Below are 18384 nucleotides of genomic sequence, written 5' to 3' on the forward strand. Positions count from 1 at the left end.
TAGTTAAAGAATCAATCTTTCTGTATTCTTCATGCGTGCGTACTGTTATGAGTTTTGGATATAAATTGGAGTTGTTCTGTTTTCGCCTTCGTGTTTACTGTTCCAGCTCAGTTTCGCTCTTTAGTCTTTGACCAAGTGTTTAATCATGATGAATGGCAAAGTGTTTTTATGTTTTTCACAGCATGCCTAGATAGTTGAGTTCTTGTTTTCATCATGTAACTTACTTGATCCAGTAGTTAGCAATGTCTTGATCCAGTAGATAGTTTACATTCTGCTTAAGGTAAAACCAGTAGTTAAAAACTCTCAAAATTAAAGCGTGGCAGCAGCCGACCCTTGTTTACTACTCATACACTCTATATACCGGTTTCTCTGTGGGATCGACCCCGTTCTTGCCGCTTTACTGTTAAAGTTGTGCGAGTTTGGGAGTTTATAAATTACATTGGTAGTGGAGCGAGAGCGACAACGCCTTGATCAAGTGGCAACGACAATTGCTAACTGATCCATCCGATCGGTTATCTTCTATATAACTTGATCAACCCGAATCCAATTCCGCTCTTCTCAGTCTGACCATGCACCGGTAGATTTGAACTCTGAATTGAAGGAGGGGCTATTAAGAAGGAAAAAAGGGATGAGTATATTAATCTCATTCATATCATTATCATATATAGATAAGTAGTATAATATTTGAATGGTGGATTCATTTGATTAGAATCCTTTATTTACACAAATGATTACTCTCTAAAACAACTGTGTCGGTGGATTCATTAGGTTAGAATCCTTTATTTGCAGAGGTGATTACTCTCTAAAACACTAAGCTTTATATGACAATCCTGGGAACAAGACAGAAAGCATTCTTCTTATGCATAAAATGTCCAGGCTCACACTCGAAATCAAGATCCTCTTCCTTCATTCCACCCGGCAATTCCCAATTAAATTTGTATACAAGATTTGCCAATGCAAGTTCCAGCTCGGCTATCGCCATTACAATTCCCGGACACCCTCTACGCCCGAATCCAAACGCGATCACCTCTGGATTCTGAAGGTCCAAGTACCTCTCCGGCAAGAACTCATCTGGGTTTTCCCACGCGGCAGGATCTCTTCCAATAGCATAAGCATTAATAATCACAAAACTTCCTCCTTCAATTTCACAACCATTCACAACACACTTAGTAGTAGTCTCTCTTGGCACTAAAAGTGGAGCTGGTGGATACAATCTCAAACCCTCTTTTACAACTGCCCTCAAATATGGAAGTTTCTGTATGTCTTGTCTATCGATCATATCTTTCTTTCCGGCCAACCCCCTTATCTCCTCTTGCAACTTCTTCATCAATAAAGGCTTCTTCATCAACAACGTCATTGTCCACGCTAGAGCAGTTGCTGACGAGTCGCTGCCTCCATTTGACAAATCCTGCAAAAATTAATCACCTAAGCAATTGTTTCTCAAATTATTACTACTATATTTAGATTATAAAATTCATTACGTTTTGTATAGCTTTGATGTGGTCTAATGTAAGAGGAAAGGAAGAGGATCCATTTTCTTTAATCTTTAACAAAATATCCGTGAGGTCACCATCCATAGATTTAGGCCTATTCGGATTCATATGCTCTTCAACCACTTCTTGACAAAAAGCATCAAATTTCTGAAAATTCTTTTCAAGCCTTGCAGCCAATCCAAAGAGGCTATCCATCCATCGAAGCCGAGGAAAGAAATCCCCAAAATAAAAACCTGCAAGTACGTCCCGAGTTTCGTCAAGAAGGTCAATGTAACGATCCCTTCCATACCCTCGATCACCATCATAAGTCTTCCCAAACAAAACACTGGAGAGAATATTACTGAAAAGCGACATCGACATGTCTCTGAAATTGATGGCGTTGGAAGAAGAGGCATCTCTTGCAATCTTCTCCATCATCTTGCTCAGTTCATCTCTGAAACGGAAGTGATTTTCTTGAACTTTACTCGGGCTAAGGAGATGGAAGGTGGCGATCTTCCTCAACTCCCTCCACGTGTCGTTGTAGGACGAAAACCCGATGTCTTGGTAGTTATACGACACCCTCTTCCCGGCGACAGTACTAACTCGGCTTGAGAAAATGGCATCGGTTGATCTCGTGATCTCTTTCACCGCTTCTACTGTCGAAATCACGACGACGTTCCGGGCTCCGAACTTGAGGGACATGACGGGGCCGTATTGCTTCGAGAGGCGCTGGAGGTATCTGTACGGATCCTGGCCGTCGAATTGGTGAAAATTGCCGATGATCGGCAGCCTCGGTGGGCCCGGTGGGCTCAGTTTGTTGGCATTTTTGGATTTTTGTGTTTGGAAGTAGAGAATGAAGATTATGGGAAGAGACAATAAGAGTAAAAGAAGTGACATCATTTTGTCTTGTTTTTTATACGAAAATGATATTCTAGAACAACAAGTCTCTTCTTTTTATTTGGAATACATCAGGTTTAACTCTTATAAATAGGATACACATTTTTGGTAGATCGTATTATTATATTAAGATAATAAAAATAACAGAAGGAAGTGGGCTTTTGAGCCGCAATTATTTAAAAGCTATATGCTAATTGCCATTTTCATTAATTAAATACAAATGAAGAATTTTGGGAATTTTATTGCATTTATTTTGCTCTTAGCTATGCCCCAACAAATGTGTTTAATATGATCGAAACAAATACTGTATGTTTTTTTCGAGATAATTAATTATGCAAGAATAAGTTTCTTTGTAAATTATAATGGCCTAACAAGTGGGTTTACAGCCGTAATCATTTAAAAGTGCTATGGAAAATGACATTATCATTAATTATATAGATGTGGAAATTGTGCAATTTAATTCCATTTTTTTTCTTTTAGCAACAACCTTCAACTAGTGTTTGATATGATCGTAGCGAGTTTAAGTCCAAAGATCTATATAATAGGGGTAAGCTAAGAAAAAATGGTATTCCTTCCATCTGCTATTAAGAGTCCCATTTGAGCTGCAATTATTTAAATGTTCTATGCTAATTGTCATTGTCATTAATTATATAGAAACGTGGAAATTTGGGAGTTTTATTTGCATTTTATTTTACTCTTAGCTACGCCCAACAACTTGTGTTTAATGTGATCGAAACAAATATGTTGTCCATGTTTTTTTTCAAGATAATTTTGTGAGAATAAGTTTCTTTTGTAAATTATAATGGCTAACAAGTGGGTTTTGGAGCCGTAATTTTAAAAGTTCTATGGTTAAAGCTGCTATCATTAATTATTTAGAGGCATGAAAATTGTGCAATCTATTTCCCATTTTTCTTCGCTTAGCTGTGGCAATCAACTTGTGTTTAATATGATCGTAACAAGTTTTAAGTCCAAAGATCTACTACCTCTGTCTATCCCAACAAAATAAGGACTTTGGAGTATTATTAGTAAACAATGAGGCTTATCTCATAAGAGAGAAAAATATAATACCAAAGAATGAAGATGACTATTTTTGTCAGACGACTCAAAATGAAAAAAAAATATTTTTATGAGATGAAGGGAGTATATATGTAGCAGGGTAAGCTAAGAAAAAAATAGTAAGAAATTATACAAAATACATTTATATCAAATTTACTTTTGTAAATTTATACTTCAGTTTATTTATATCGGATATTGTAACATCCCGAGTTTTTCCTATCCTTTTAGTTGAACTCGAAAGGACATTAGCAGAAAATTTTTGTTTAATCTTCATTTCTTTTCCCGGATTAAAAGAATATTGAATCGATCAAGAGGAATCATAATATATGTTAGTTTTGGCATAACACCAAAGTGTTGATTGTCAAATTTTGTGAAAGGAATTGAAATTCAAGATCTAAAGTATAATGGAAATAAAAGAATTTGTTTCTAAAAAACCATTCATTGTGGGCTGTAATTTAATAAAAGAAAATATTATACTCCGTGCATCTTTTTGGAGTCCAATTGTGAAGCCAATTCAATTTGACCAAAGGAAGCAATGAGATGAATTCCTCCTCACCCTAGGCGTGGCTTTTCTTCCCCCACCCCACACGTTCCCATCTCTCTCTCTTTTTGTTACACGTTGTAACTCTCATCCACAATATTTCCAACTAATTCACAAATAAAACAGAGAGTAGAGGTAAGAGTTTGTGTCAACTTTGGAGTGGATACCATCCATGTCCCTCAAGAAAGGTACAGTCCATCCAGTTTTAATATCTCTTCTCCTTCAGCATGTTCACATACAAATTTCGCATAAGTTGCATAAACTGATAACCAATAATTCGAATGACTCGATTGCAATAACTAAAATTTAAGGATAGAAACGAGAGTTATGTAACAAATATTTATCAAGCAACGCAGCTGAAAACCCTCTAAACCGAGCTTGTTTTTAACCGAAGATATGATGAGAAAGAAGAGAGTATTTTGTGGAAAGCTTAAACCGAAAAATCTTATTGAAACTGTAAACTCAAAGTCATACCTCAAAACTAAAAACCTCTACAAGCATTTATACTAGCTAAAACAACCAAGGAAAGAACAAGAAATCCTTTCTTGAATTGGTTGAAAACCGCAGCTAACAGTCGAGCTCCAAACGGCTAGTAGCCGTTAGTTTCAACTAACTTTCAAACTATCATTTTGATACAGACCAAACGGGATAACTCATCCCAAAAGACTAGTCTGTTAGGAGAGAGAGCCCATTTAGTCTATATACTCCACATCAGTTGTTCTCACGACCGATGTGGGAATTGAGTCCGTAACATTCGACCCTCCTTTAAGGGCCAACGTCCTCATTGGTCACGGCTGGTTCTTTGCCAGGCCATCACTCCGTGGGCCACCACTCCGAGTTCTCGTTGATCACGGCCACGTTGGTCACGGTGGATTCTTTGCCCGGCCACCACTCCGTGGGTCACCACTCCGAGCGGTCCCAAACGCACTCGTTGGTCACGGCGAATTCGTTGCCCGGCCACCACTCCGAGCCGTTTGGGCTCTCAATGAAAGCACCAATTGATACAGACCAAACGGGAGAACTCATCCCAAAAGACTAGCATGTTATGAGAGAGAGCTCATTTAGTCTATATACCTCACATCAGTTGTTCTTACAACCGATGTGGGAATTGAGTCCGTAACATTCGACCCTCCTTTAAGGGCCAACGTCCTCGTTGGTCACGGCCACGTTGGTCACGGCTGGTTCTTTGCCAGACCACCACTCCGAGTTCTCGTTGGTCACGGCCAAGTTGGTCACGGCGGATTCTTTGCCCGGTCACCACTCCGAGTGGTCCCAAACGCACTCGTTGGTCACGGCGAGTTCGTTGCCCGGCCACCACTCCGAGCCGTTTGGGACAACCGATGTGGGGTATATAGACTAAATGAGCTCTCTCTCCTAACAGGCTAGTCTTTTGGGATGAGTTCTCCCGTTTGGTCTGTATCAATTGGTGCTTTCATTGAGAGCCCAAATGGCTCAGAGTGGTGGCCGGGCAACGAACTCGCCGTGACCAACGAGTACGTTTGGGGCCACTCGGAGTGGTGACCCACGGAGTGGTGGCCGGGCAAAGAATCTGCCGTGACCAACGTGGTCGTGACCAACGAGAACTCGGAGTGGTGGCCTGGCAAAGAACCAGCCGTTTCTATCCTACATGCTAATGTGGATAAAAAATTACAAATTATTTTCGAGATGATATTTATTTATGCAAATGATATTATCTTGCCATAAATGATTTATTTTATGTGTATGAAGCCTATCTGTTTGGTTGGAACTTAAGAATCGAATTCGGGTCCGAGTGAGGGTGGTGTCCCTACTCGGATTAATATACACAGGTGACCGTGCACAACGATGATGTAGTGGAGGCCGTTGGGAGGTGGCCACCTCCCCGGCTGGAGAAAGAAGTAGGTGACCATGGAAAAGCATCATCTCCACGGCACTTAATGTTCAGATATGCCAGAAGTATAGAAAGAACTTAGATTGATCAGTCGAACTTTAGCTCACAAAGAATTTAGTAAGCTCGGGCCTTTTAAGAGAAAACTCTGGAGTGTTACTGTGATGACATGAAATATTTTCAACGTATATGTGTATATTTCGGCAATGTGTTCACTGAGTATCTTTGTACTCAGCCGTGCATATATTTCTAAATGTGCAGGTTGAACAGTGATGGTGGAGTATGCTGAGTAGAGTTTATGATTTTCTTCTTATTTTAAGTAGAGGCTCCCAGAGGTGCATGTCTCCATACATGTGACCGTGTTCATTCCGCTGCATACTAAGGTTCTAGATAACATCGACTGTTCTCCTATACTCTAATAATTCTTTATTGAAAAGTAAGATTTCCATCAAGTTCTGCTGATTAAGAGTTAGTTTGAAATTGTTTCCTACCTCATTTCTATGTGAATATTCAGTAATTGTTTATCCCCTTTCTGTTCCCCTCTTCTTATTTCCCACCCCTAGTCACGATTTCTCGACTTTCTATCCATAGCAAAGTGCGGTCGTGACAAATATGATTCCTCTCATGTATTTAATTTGCAATTGAGGACTTCGCATTAAATAAAGATCGATAATAGTATAGATGTTTAAGCATTTTTATTCTTATTATTTGGATTTCTTTAATCGTGAGAATTCAACTGTCTAACAACTCCTAATTAAGGCCATCTATTAATTATAATCACATGATGCATATTAATCTTCCCTCCATCCCACAAGTTACGAATTAAGATAAAAGTGATAAAATAGAAGAGAGGTAAAGAAGGATAGTTAAAATAATGTTAGTGGATAATGAGACCACATTATTAGTAGTGTTTAACGGTGGTATTAGTTGTAAATAAGTTGATATATATGGATTATAAATTTGAATAACTTTCCAAAAATGAAATGCACGTATTTTTGTGAATGTATTTTTATAGGACGGAGAGAGTATTACAATGCAACGCCCTTTTTTTTCCTGAAGATATCTAATTATTCAATAACTTGAATATGCTTTTTTCTTAATATACTGTATCATTTAGTTAAGGTGAGAATATTATTAGGCTTCGAAAAACAAGAGAATTAGACAGAAAGGCCTAAAATTTAAGACATCAGAGTTGAGTATCAAGTCTGCGACCGTTTGAACTTAGCTTAAAAACAAGAAAATCACTATCTTATAAAACACTATCAACGGCACATCTCAAATAAAATCATGAGACAAAATACAAATAATTTGCATGCTAATTAGGTTCATAAACAACAATAGCTATAACCGGCGTGCGTTTTTCTAGCTCGACATCATGACATGATCGATTGACTGGAGCGCTTGATTCGCAAAAAAACGGACATCGACGTCAGGGTCCTCCGAGAGCTCGACCAAACTGGGGCGAATAGTCTTCTCCACCACCTTAGAAGAGCAAGAAAACGTTTCAGAGAGTTGGAAGAAAATTAATCCCACGTTGTAAAGGAGGTTATACTCACAGATTGATCAACGATGGGGATCATCGACTGCAACACCTTGGCCACGTTGAATTTGATGTTGGGCACCCTGCCAGGATGATGGGAGGTTTTGATTATTACAACACATCGATTATGGAGATACATAAGCAGTTTAGGAGCTTATTTCGCCAAACACATCTAATGAGCTTATAACTCAACCAAACACCCCCGCAATAACTCAACAGCTTATATAGCAAAGTGTTTGACAATTGAGCTTATAAGGATAAAGAATTCTAGTTAGAGACAGCAAAATAGAAGACCAGTGAAACTGAAAAGGTATCAAGAAAGATGACCCTTTCCCTAGGTGACACGTAATTTTATGCAACTTTATTTTGTGTGTTAAGTGGAAAAGGTAAAGCAAGAAAGAGATAATAAAGTACAGATAAAGGTGTTTCAAATTTTAATAATGAGACATCTTGGTTGGGACAAACCAAAAAGAAAAGTGGATCATCTTCGATGGGACGGAGGAAGTATATTATACTCCCTTCGTCCCTGAAAAGCATGGACATTTGGGTCGGCACAAATTTTAATTTATAATTGATAAAGTAAGAGGAGGGAGACAAAGGGTAGTGTAAGTAGTATTAGTGAAGAGTGGACTCCATATCATTAGGAGTGTAGTGTAATGATATAAGCTGTAAATAAAATAATGTGTAGGAGTATAATGTGTTGCTTAACTATTTCTAAAATTATAAAGTTTATACTCCCTCCGTTCCGCGGTAGTTTGGTCATTTCATTTTCTGCACTCGTTTTAGAAAAATAATACACCTTCCGTCCCTAAAGAATATGCATTTTTGGTTCGGCACGAGTCATAATGCAAAATTGGTAACGTAAGAAAGGGGTAGAGAGATAAAGTAATTAAAGTATTGTTATTGAGAAATGGATCTTACCTCATTAGAGAAAAAAAAGTTTCAATATTGGAAAGTGCATATTCATGTGGGATGGACTAAAAAGGAAAGGGTGCATATTTTTATGGGAATAAGAGAGTAATAAATAGATAAAGTGGAGAAAAAATAAGGTAAGAGAGTATAATGTAGATAACACTTTTGCCTACCTTACCTTATTCTGTCACTTACTTTACTCCCTATCCATTTTAACTATTTATTATCATTTTTTCAAAACGAGTGCAGAAAATGAAACTACTCAACAACTGCGGAACGGAGGGAGTACTTTTCAAGAGACGGACTAATTAGGAAATAGTTCTTACTTTTCAGGACGGAGGGATTAAATACCAAACTATATTAGGGCTATTTTTATAAAATTATACTCCATCTGCGAATAGGAGTCTCATTTTTTCATTTTGGTCCGTCGGCAAAAATGAGTCTCGGTTCATAAGTACCATAAATGGTAAAAAACCCCAACATTCCACTAACTCATTCCACTCACATATCATTTAAAACTAATATATACAAGTGAGATCTTATTCCACTAGCTTACTTTTCTTAACATTTCCTAAAACTCATGCCGAAAAGAAATAGGACTCCTATTCGCAGACGGAGGGAGCAGTTTATAAGATTATTAAAAAAATAAATTTCGGTTCACAAACGGATTTTTTCGAGAGCTTATTTTTACAACTTATAAGATGTTTTACCTTTTTAGGGAGCTTAGAGCATCTCCAAGAAGAAAAGGTAAATGAAAGAGGTAATATCATCTATTTACCTTCTCAAAAGGTGAAATATACCCTTCCAAAAAGTACCACATTCCAAAGGAAAAAGGTATTATATAGAAAGGTAAATTATTGTTTAAAATAAAATAATAGTACAAAATGCATTCCAAACATAAAGTATAATACATTCCCCTTGGAGAATGTTTTTTCATGAAAAGAAGGAAAATATGGTAGTTATAAGATTTTACATTGATGGATAGAGAGGTAAAGATCCCTCTTCAAAATAGGAAAAGGTATAATACCTTCTCAAATATCTTTCTCCTTTCTCCTTGAAGAATGATTTTTCATGAAAAAAAGATAAATGTGGTAGTTATATGACTTTACCTATCCATTTACCTCTCCCTTGGAGATGCTCTTATAAGCTTAGCCAAACACCCTGAGGATGAAAGAGGGGAAATACCTGTCCTTGGTAGCGTTGACAATGACGGGCAATAATTTGGAGCACGTTATGTCGGAACCCATGACCGGAGCAAGTAGCGAGATTGCTTGAAGCACAGTCATACGGTACAAATAGTGTGGGTTCGTCACCATATCCAAGACCTGCATTGAAACTATGGACATATTATATACAAAAAAAGGTAAAATAGGAATATGTTAAAATGTAAGAAGCGTCAGCACAGCCATCCACAAACCTGAGGAACGATATGCTGCATTGCCCATTCTGGACCGAATTCCTCTGCCAGACGCTTCAAATTATTAGCAGCAGCTTCTCGGATCGAGTAAACCTACATACAATAGAACCCAAAATATGAGTACGACTTTGAGGGAGTCTTCTGTAAGAGAGGCAATCAAAGGGAATCACAAACCTTGTCCTGCAGCCACTGCATGCAAAGGGCACCGAGCTTGTCGTCGAAAAATCCAACACCCAACTGACTAGCCAAAAGAGGTATATATTCTATGATGGCAAGCCTGACTCTCCAATGTCTGTCTTCTGCCAGCTCGACAATGGCTGGTAGTAAGGACTGGGATAGAAGATCGATTCCTATAACCTGAATGGGCAGAGAGGTAAACCCTAAGTAGGGGCGTTAATAAAGTGAAACAAGAAGAACAACAGAAGCGAGGAGGCACAAACCTGATTGACTTGGTCTAACTTGCTAATGATATTGAGGCGAACATCAGGGAATTCGTCTTTCAAGAGGGAGAGAAATATGGGAAGAAGTTGTTCGATTGTTGCATCCTGCCCAATCATCAAAATTTGTAAAAAAAATATAACCAAAAAGTTAAGAAAGTCAAGACGTTTGAGGAATACGGTACTTGCAGATTTTACCTTTCCCAAGACAGGAGCCATCCCCATAATGACAGATGCCAAAGCAGATCTTACATGTTGGGAAGAATCAGATGACAATTCCTGCAAACAATGATATGGGAAACAATAGGTCACTAATTCTGTTACAACTGAATTACTCGAGTTAGGCTTCGGTTACCTTCACACAGGGCAGAATATGCTGGATAGCAAGTTCTGGATCAAGAATCCGACAGAATTTTGTAACTTTTCCGGCAGCTGCTATTCGCACTTCTGCTTCATTATCTCGAAGCAGGCGCACATATGCAGGAACTAAATTCGTCCTTGAAACATATGAAAAATGGTATTTTATCATGAAAATCATTCTAATAAGAAGGGAAAACGTATCAATCACAGCAACGGATCAGATATAGATACTTACCTAGTAGGTTCAGGCCCCACAGCCTCACAAAGCTCATATAATTGATTGGCAACCATGTAACGAACACGCCAAGACTTATCCTGATGAGAAACACACACATATTAAAAGGGTTTCATTGGGGAAAGAAGGAAAGGGGCAACATAATCAACTTGAACATAAGAACAAGCATTGAAAACTTATCATCAGATACACAAACCCATAAGCATAAAAAGTTCTAGATTCAACCTCCCCCCAAATTAATAAGCTACACAGTACCCAACATATTGATACAAGGAATGATGATTACAGCAACTACATAATTAGAACTCAACGTTATCGAGGTTATATATACTTAAAATACTTATTACCCACATTTAGACGGAGAGTCAACAACAAAGTAACTAGAATAAATTTTAAATAAATGGCCTCAATTCATAACTATATAGCAATTGTTTTGACTCACTGTACCTGTGAGAAGTTGACAATCACAGGCAGAATATGGGCAACACAATCCTGAGGCTCCAACAACTTTCCAAGAGCAGCGCAGCCCTCAACAGCCAATAAGCGAACAGAATCTTGATCTGGTAAGATCAATTGAAATGAGTAACTTTCAGTATATTCACAGTGCCATCTACCATCTTAATTTCCCATATTTTGTAGCTATCCATCATTTAAGACAACAAAAATAATAATTTGATCACTTGATCTTGTTGCAATTTTTGCATTTGGTATATTCCAATGGTATCTTAACAAGTTCAAGTGATTTCTAGACATAGCCTCAATAAGACTATAAGAGCAAAAGACTTAGACTCTGATTTACCATCTTGTGTGAGGTCCTCAAACATAGACATTATATCTGTCTTGAGATGAGCAGCTTCCACTGTAGCAGCAAACTTTCCCAAGTTCGTTGCAGCCGCTCTTCTCACCATAGGCATATCATCTTGACATAATTGGCTGTATATTGACCTTAATTCTGTCTTTAGTGTATCCGGGGCACTTGGATATGCAATATGAAATACGCCACAAGCTGAGACACGGGCTGTAAACCACTCGCCTGCTGCCAGTCTCTGTAATTCAAAATAAAAAACAACTCCAGTCAAGATAGACACAAAACTGGCATCTTTGGTATCTGACTAACTATCTGATAGAGATATTGCTCTTTAACCTTTGCAAGAGGAATAAACGAGTCAACCAAATCACTCTCCCTCATTTGTGATCCAATTCTGCACAACGATTCTACAGCTTTGTCTCTCACACAGGTCTCCTCCACGGTGCAAAGTGTTTCTAAAGGGGGGAGCAGCACGTTAGCATGTTCCTCTCCTCCAACATATGGAATGAAGACGCCCAATTCTTCAGCCATAGCAAGCAGCACCTCATCATCGTCATCATTGTTCTCACTCAAAAACGGAATCAACTCCTTTCTAGTCCTCTCCTCCCCGAGCGCACGTGCAATGGTGGATAGTCTACGTATGGAGTTCAATCGTAGCTGAATGTCCTCATTCTTTAACTCATCTATCAGGACTGCTATTGGGTACAGTGGTTCATCCACCATCGACATAGTGGCACAAAATAATGGTACCAAAATCTGCAACTTCACATAATAAAATTCAGGAATAATATTAGCACACCATAGACAACTGAATCTTAATTTACACAACCAAAAAGAAAGAATAAAATCAATTCATTCTAAGAGTATTCTGCAAATAAAATCAAAATCCACAGGATTATACTGTTCCAAACCTCATTTCCCAACCAGACCCGAAAATTTTAGAAAACTATGGAGCTGAAAACAGATCAGAATTTCCATAAGAACAAAAAAATACGAGACTATAATCTAATCACGAGATCCCATCACAACGGGTGCTAAAATTATAACTCAGCGGAAAAAAGTTAAGCTAGGTTCATAAAATAAGAGAGAAATGCAATTTACTCAGGCCAAAAACTAACGAAGGCATCACCCTCCCCCAGATAAAAAAAAGGGTAAAGTGAAATAATCTAAATTAACTTGGAGATGAGATATTAGACCCAAAATTTAAATTTGGCAAGCCCTAATTGTTTTTTTGTTTTGGGAAGTTGGAATAAATTAAAGAGCAGATCAAAATCCATGGGAAGAAATCCAAGATCTGGGGTCTGAATCCTCAATCAATTAGGGCAAAGAGAGAAAATTGAAAGGAGAAGAGATTTACCTGGGCAATAAGCTCCGCCGGCTCCCTCAGATTCAGAGGCGTTTAGGTGGAGAGATATTTATGAATTTTGTATTCGAGATTTCAGGCCAATGTTTGCATGTAAAAAGCTGGAGAAGTAGAAGTAGAAGTAGAAGTAGAAGAAGAAATGGCAGCCGAAATACAGTCTCATCAAAAGGAGCGATTAATTTTGCTTTTCTTTTAATCAGAGTAAGGCCAAGGTTGAATATTTAATTTAATTTTATTTTATTTTATTTTATTTTATTTTATTTTATTTTATTTGCTAAATAAAATAACACCTCTACCTTTTTTTTATTTAAAAAAATACAGAGTACTAGTATCTTTTGTATTTTTGAAAAAGCCCAACAAGTCCCACACAACCAACTGATTGAAGATCAAATATTTTGAACCTAAAATCTTGCTACCATTGAAAATCACCCCTTTCAATCTCCAATCTTGACTATATATTTCAGAACTCTAACAAACTAACTAAAGTTCAAATATTTGCAACCAAACTAGCCTTGTTAGAACAACAACATCAGGATCTATGAACTCTGTCTCCTCACTAGCTCCTCAAAGCAGTCCACCATAATTTTTTTTATGGACTTATTGGTTTTCGTGTGATCCTGTAATTTAACTATCAAGTTGTTGGCCTAACATTTTTAGTCTATGTTTAAAATCTGTATTTCTGCAATAAAGTTTGGAAACTTCATGTCGCTAATTTTTAAAAACAAATTATGACACAGGCCAATTATTTTCAGTCCTATGGGCTTAAACTGATTAAAAGCCCAATGTAGGACAATGGCAATCATCAAACGACAAGATTTGCAATGAGATGAACATATCCTTTGGTAGTAGACTGCATCTTGCAAAGCAAATGATCAAGATAAAGACATAAAAGAGCAATGCAGCATCAGAGTTGAGGGTAAGTAGCATTATGTTATGTTCATAGAAATTGAGAGCAATGCCCATCACTCAGAGAATTGATTGTATCTGAACTGCTGGCCCAGACAGACAGAATTGATTGCATTCTCATAAATATGGTCAAAAATGGGCAAAGAGTTATTACACATACGAAATATGCTTATATTGTATACTAACCTCTAACACCTTTGATGTAGACCAAAAACTCATTCATGTAAAACATTCCATTTGCTAGAAATTAAATAAACATATATCCTTTGCTGATTCGAGTACTTAAAACGTGAAATGAACTTGAGTCCTTTGATAGCAATCGACTATACGTTTGACGTTCTTTCAAGAATAACTTAAAATAAAAGGCGGGGCATTCCAAATTCAAAATAAGAAACAACTCATAGATACAATACAGGCTTGTTTGAATAGCATAAGCAATGAAGTGACAAAAGCTAAGTTAAAAAATTAACCTTCAACCAAATCACTCTCCCTCATATTTTTTATTCAGTTCTGCACAACGACTCTACATCAAACAATTCTCCTCCACGGTGCAAAGTGTTTCTTCAGCCATAGCAAGCAGCTCGTCATCATTGTTCTCAACTCATCTATCAGGACTCCAACGTGTCATTGCCACATGTCACTCTCCTATATGTCAATACAAGTATATCTACTTATTTTTTGAATGAATTCTACTAATATAATTGTGCACACGTAGATTAACCTCCTCATTAAACCAATCTGAACTGAAGGAGGATCTATTAAGAAGAAAAAAGGCATGGGTAAATAGATCTCATTCATATCATTATGAAAGTATAATAGTTCAAACTATTGTCTTGGTGGATTCATTTTACTAGAATCCTTTATTTACATAGATTGATGCATAATATTTCAATATATTGTCTAGATGGATTCATTTTGTTAGAATCCTTTATTGATTAGGGTCTAAAACACGAAACTTTTTTATATGACAACCTTGGCAACAAGACAAAGATCATTCTTCTTATGCATTGCTGTTCCAGGCGCACTCTCGAAATCAATATCATCTTCCTTCATTCCAACCGGCAATTCCCAATTAAATTTGTATAAAAGATTTGCAAAAGCAAGTTCCATCTCGGCCATCGCCATTCCATTTCCCGGGCACCCTCTCCGCCCGAATCCAAACGATATATCCGGAGTCTGATCCTCCAAGAACCTCTCCGGCAAGAATTCATCCGCGTTTTCCCACGCGGCAGGATCTCTTCCAATAGCCCAAAGATTCATATACACCATAGTTCCAGCTTCTATTTCATAACCATTTACACTACACTTATCAGTAGTCTTTCTTGGCAATGAAAGTGGAGCTGGTGGATACAATCTCATACCCTCTTTTATAACTGCCCTCAAATATGGAACTTTCTCTATGTCTTGTTTATCGATCATATCTTTCTTTCCGACCGACCGCCTTATCTCCTCTTGCAACTTCTTCATCACCGAAGGCTTCTTCATCAACGCTGTCATTGTCCACAATATAACACTTGCTACTGAGTCGTTCCCTCCGGTAACCATATCCTGCAAAATTAATCACCTAAGCACTTGTTTCTCAAATTATTATATCAACATGTAATTTCAATATAAAATGCATTACCACTAGTGCTGCTTTGATGTGGTTTAGTGTAAGAGAAGAGGATCCATTTTCTTTAATCCTTAACAAGATATCGATGAAGTCACCTTCCATAGATTTAGGCCTATTCGGCTTCATATGCTCTTCAATTAATTCTTGACAAAAAGAATCCATCATGTGAAAAGTCTTATCAAGCCTTGCAGCCATTCCAGAGAGGCTATCAATCCATCGAAACCAAGGCAAGTAATCCCCCACAAAAAAGCCTGCATATAAGCTCTGAACTCCGCTAGCAAGATTGTTTAAACGATCACCTCCATATATCCCAAACACAAGTCTGACCATGATATTATTTAAAAGCACCGTCGCCATCTCACTGAAATTGATGACGGTGGAAGATGAGGCGTCTCTACCAATCTTCTCCATCATCTTTCTCACTTCATCTCTGAAAATGGAGTGAGATGATTGAACTTGCTTTGTGCTAAAGAGATGGAGGGTGGAGATCTTCCTCATCTCCCTCCACGTGTCATTGTAGTCCGAAAACCCGATGTCTATGTTGTTATACGACAGCTTATCCATGGCGACAAGAGAAGGTCGGCCTGAGAAAATGGCATCGTATGATTTCGAGATCTCTTTCACTGTTTCTACTGAGGAAATCACAACAAGGGGCCTGATTCCGAGCCTGAGGAACATGACGGGGCCGTATTGCTTGGAGAGGCGCTGGAAGTACTTGTGCGGAAACTGACCGTCGATTTGGAGCATATTGCCGATGATCGGCAGCCCTGGTGGGCCTGGTGGTCTGAGTTTGTTGCCATTTTTAGGTTTTTGTAATTGGAAGTAGAGAATCAAGATTATGGGAAGAGACCATAAGAGTAAAATAAGTGACATCATTTTATCTATTTCTAGAGGTTGTATATGTGATTATACAATGAAATGATACTTTAGAACAACAAGTCTCTTCTTTTTATTTGGGATACAACAGGTTTGACTTATAAATAGGATACACATTTTTGGGAGATCGTAGTATTATAGTAAGATAATAAAATTAATAATAGAAGGAAGAGGGCTTTTGAGCCGCAATTATTTATAAGCTCTATGCTATTATCATTATCAATAATTATATAGAAATGGGGATCTAGGGGATTCTATTCGCATTTATTTTGCTCTTAGCTATGCCTAACAACATGTATTTAATGTGATCGAAATAAATACTATGTTGACCAACATTTTTTCAAGAAAAATATATGAGAATAAGTTTCTTTGTAAATTATAATGGCCTAACAAGTGGGTATATATAGAGCCGTAGTTATTTAAAAGTTATATGGTAAATGTCATTATCATTAATTATATAGAGGCACGAAATTGTGCAAATTATTTCCATTTTTTTTCTTTTAACAATGGCCATCAACTTGTATTTGATATGATCATAGCGAGTTTAAATCCAAAGATCTATAAAATAGGGGTAAGCTAAAATTGGTAAGAAATTACACATAATGAATCTATATCACACTGAATTAACAACTTTGCACCTACTCATAACTGCCGCAATCCATTCTGATAAAGAGCAAGGAAGTGGATTTTTGAGCCGCAATCATTTAAAAGTTCTACGCTAATTTTCATTATCATTAATTATATATAAACATGGAAATTAATGTGATCGAAACAAATATGTAGTCCATGGTTTTTTCAAGATAATTAGGTGAGAATAAGTTTATTTTGTAAATTATAATGGCCTAACAAGTGGGGTTTGGAGCCGTAATTATTTAATAGTTCTATGATAAACGCAATTATCATTAATTATATTGAAGCATGGAAATTGTGCAATCTATTTCCATTTTTTTAGCTATGGCCATTAACTTGTGTTTAATATGACCGTAACAAGTTTAAGTCCAAAGATCTATATAAGAGGGGTAAGTGATGCACTAAATAAACTTGCAAGTATATAGGATACATATAGTATAGTTAAAGGTCAGTATCAGATATCGATCACGGGTAAAAACATCATAAATTGTCTACCTTCTACTAAGCTTCCGCTACTATTTGGAAAAACAGAAATTTTGGTTTTGAAAAGTAAAATAAAGAAAACAAGTAAGCAATTGCAAATAAAATCACATAGATAATCAGATGAGATAAGGGAATTCCAGTTATGTGCTTTCACAGTTATGGTTTATGCAAGTCACATAAATATTTTCCATGAGGCACAAAGTAGATCACAAACACTAGGAACATCAATCCTACATTTGTAACTCCTAAAGGCTCCTAAGACTCCTATGGTTCTCGCTCTCAATTAATATAACCGTTTTAAGGGAATTAAATATTGTAACAGCCACAATTTTCGGATAATAAATTTTTTTATCGAATGCAATATGATGATTAAAATGAAATTTCTAAAAAATAATATTTAATATCTCGCAGAGCGAGGAATTAAATATTTTTGGTCACACGAATAATACTTTTGGACACGATGAATTCTTTTGGTTCTTGAACTTTGTGAAATACTGTACGAATCTTGGATGATTAATCAAGTGAACATGTTGAGAATTGTTCTAGTACTTGTCATCACACCAAGGAATTGATTGTTTGGTTGCGCAAAGGAAAGTGCGTACGTGGAATAAATATTCAATACTTGTGTAGTGTGAATTATTTTGTTGAAGGAATTTTCTGCCTTCGTGGAAATGGTTTAAAGTCCTTTGCTTAGTACTTTGTGGTTTGAATCGAAGATCGATTGTGGAATTAATAATTGGAACCAAACTAAATATTACTCAATCCGTTCCATAGTAGTTGAGACATTTTGTTCCAGCACGGAGATTAAAAAAAATTATGTTAAATGAATTAAATAAAGAAAGAATAAAGTAGGAAATGAAAAATGTAGATAGATGAAGAGAGAGTAAAGTAAGTAAGAAGAAATGTGTTGACTTTTACTAAAAAGAGAAAATGACTCTACTACTATGAAACGTATCAAAATAGCAAAATGAC

The 18384-nt window shown here is 37.0% G+C and overlaps 3 protein-coding genes across 5 annotated transcripts; all 3 read right to left on the reverse strand.

Moving 5' to 3' along the window:
- Nucleotides 1-610: 610 nt before the first annotated feature.
- LOC121748824 (cytochrome P450 71A1-like) lies at nucleotides 611-2446 on the reverse strand. The gene is made up of 2 exons (XM_042143358.1): nucleotides 1482-2446; nucleotides 611-1408 (listed from the first exon to the last, which is right to left on the reverse strand). Exons 1-2 carry the CDS (start codon nucleotides 2370-2372, stop codon nucleotides 818-820), a joined length of 1482 nt encoding a protein of 493 aa, XP_041999292.1. The 5' UTR covers nucleotides 2373-2446; the 3' UTR covers nucleotides 611-817.
- A 4544-nt stretch (nucleotides 2447-6990) lies between these two features.
- On the reverse strand, nucleotides 6991-13083 carry LOC121748427 (serine/threonine-protein phosphatase 2A 65 kDa regulatory subunit A beta isoform-like). 3 transcript variants are annotated; one of them, XM_042142783.1, is made up of 13 exons: nucleotides 12900-13082; nucleotides 11879-12298; nucleotides 11534-11780; nucleotides 11182-11294; nucleotides 10735-10814; nucleotides 10495-10636; nucleotides 10338-10418; nucleotides 10143-10247; nucleotides 9877-10059; nucleotides 9703-9795; nucleotides 9471-9610; nucleotides 7390-7456; nucleotides 6991-7315 (listed from the first exon to the last, which is right to left on the reverse strand). In XM_042142783.1, the coding sequence occupies exons 2-13, from the start codon at nucleotides 12269-12271 to the stop codon at nucleotides 7196-7198; spliced, it is 1764 nt and encodes a 587-aa protein (XP_041998717.1). In that variant the 5' UTR covers nucleotides 12272-12298; nucleotides 12900-13082; the 3' UTR covers nucleotides 6991-7195. The 3 variants fall into 3 exon arrangements, 2 of the variants coding, with proteins under 2 accessions (XP_041998717.1, XP_041998716.1); XM_042142782.1 differs by having other exon boundaries at nucleotides 11879-12304; XR_006039472.1 differs by lacking the exon at nucleotides 6991-7315 and having other exon boundaries at nucleotides 9471-9621; nucleotides 11879-12304; nucleotides 12900-13083.
- A 1504-nt stretch (nucleotides 13084-14587) lies between these two features.
- On the reverse strand, nucleotides 14588-16471 carry LOC121748606 (cytochrome P450 71A1-like). The gene is made up of 2 exons (XM_042143074.1): nucleotides 15436-16471; nucleotides 14588-15359 (listed from the first exon to the last, which is right to left on the reverse strand). Exons 1-2 carry the CDS (start codon nucleotides 16297-16299, stop codon nucleotides 14772-14774), a joined length of 1452 nt encoding a protein of 483 aa, XP_041999008.1. The 5' UTR covers nucleotides 16300-16471; the 3' UTR covers nucleotides 14588-14771.
- Between the last annotated feature and the right edge of the window lie 1913 nt (nucleotides 16472-18384).

The sequence above is a fragment of the Salvia splendens genome, chromosome 9 (genome assembly GCF_004379255.2).
Source record: "Salvia splendens isolate huo1 chromosome 9, SspV2, whole genome shotgun sequence".
NCBI classification, from domain to species: domain Eukaryota; kingdom Viridiplantae; phylum Streptophyta; class Magnoliopsida; order Lamiales; family Lamiaceae; genus Salvia; species Salvia splendens.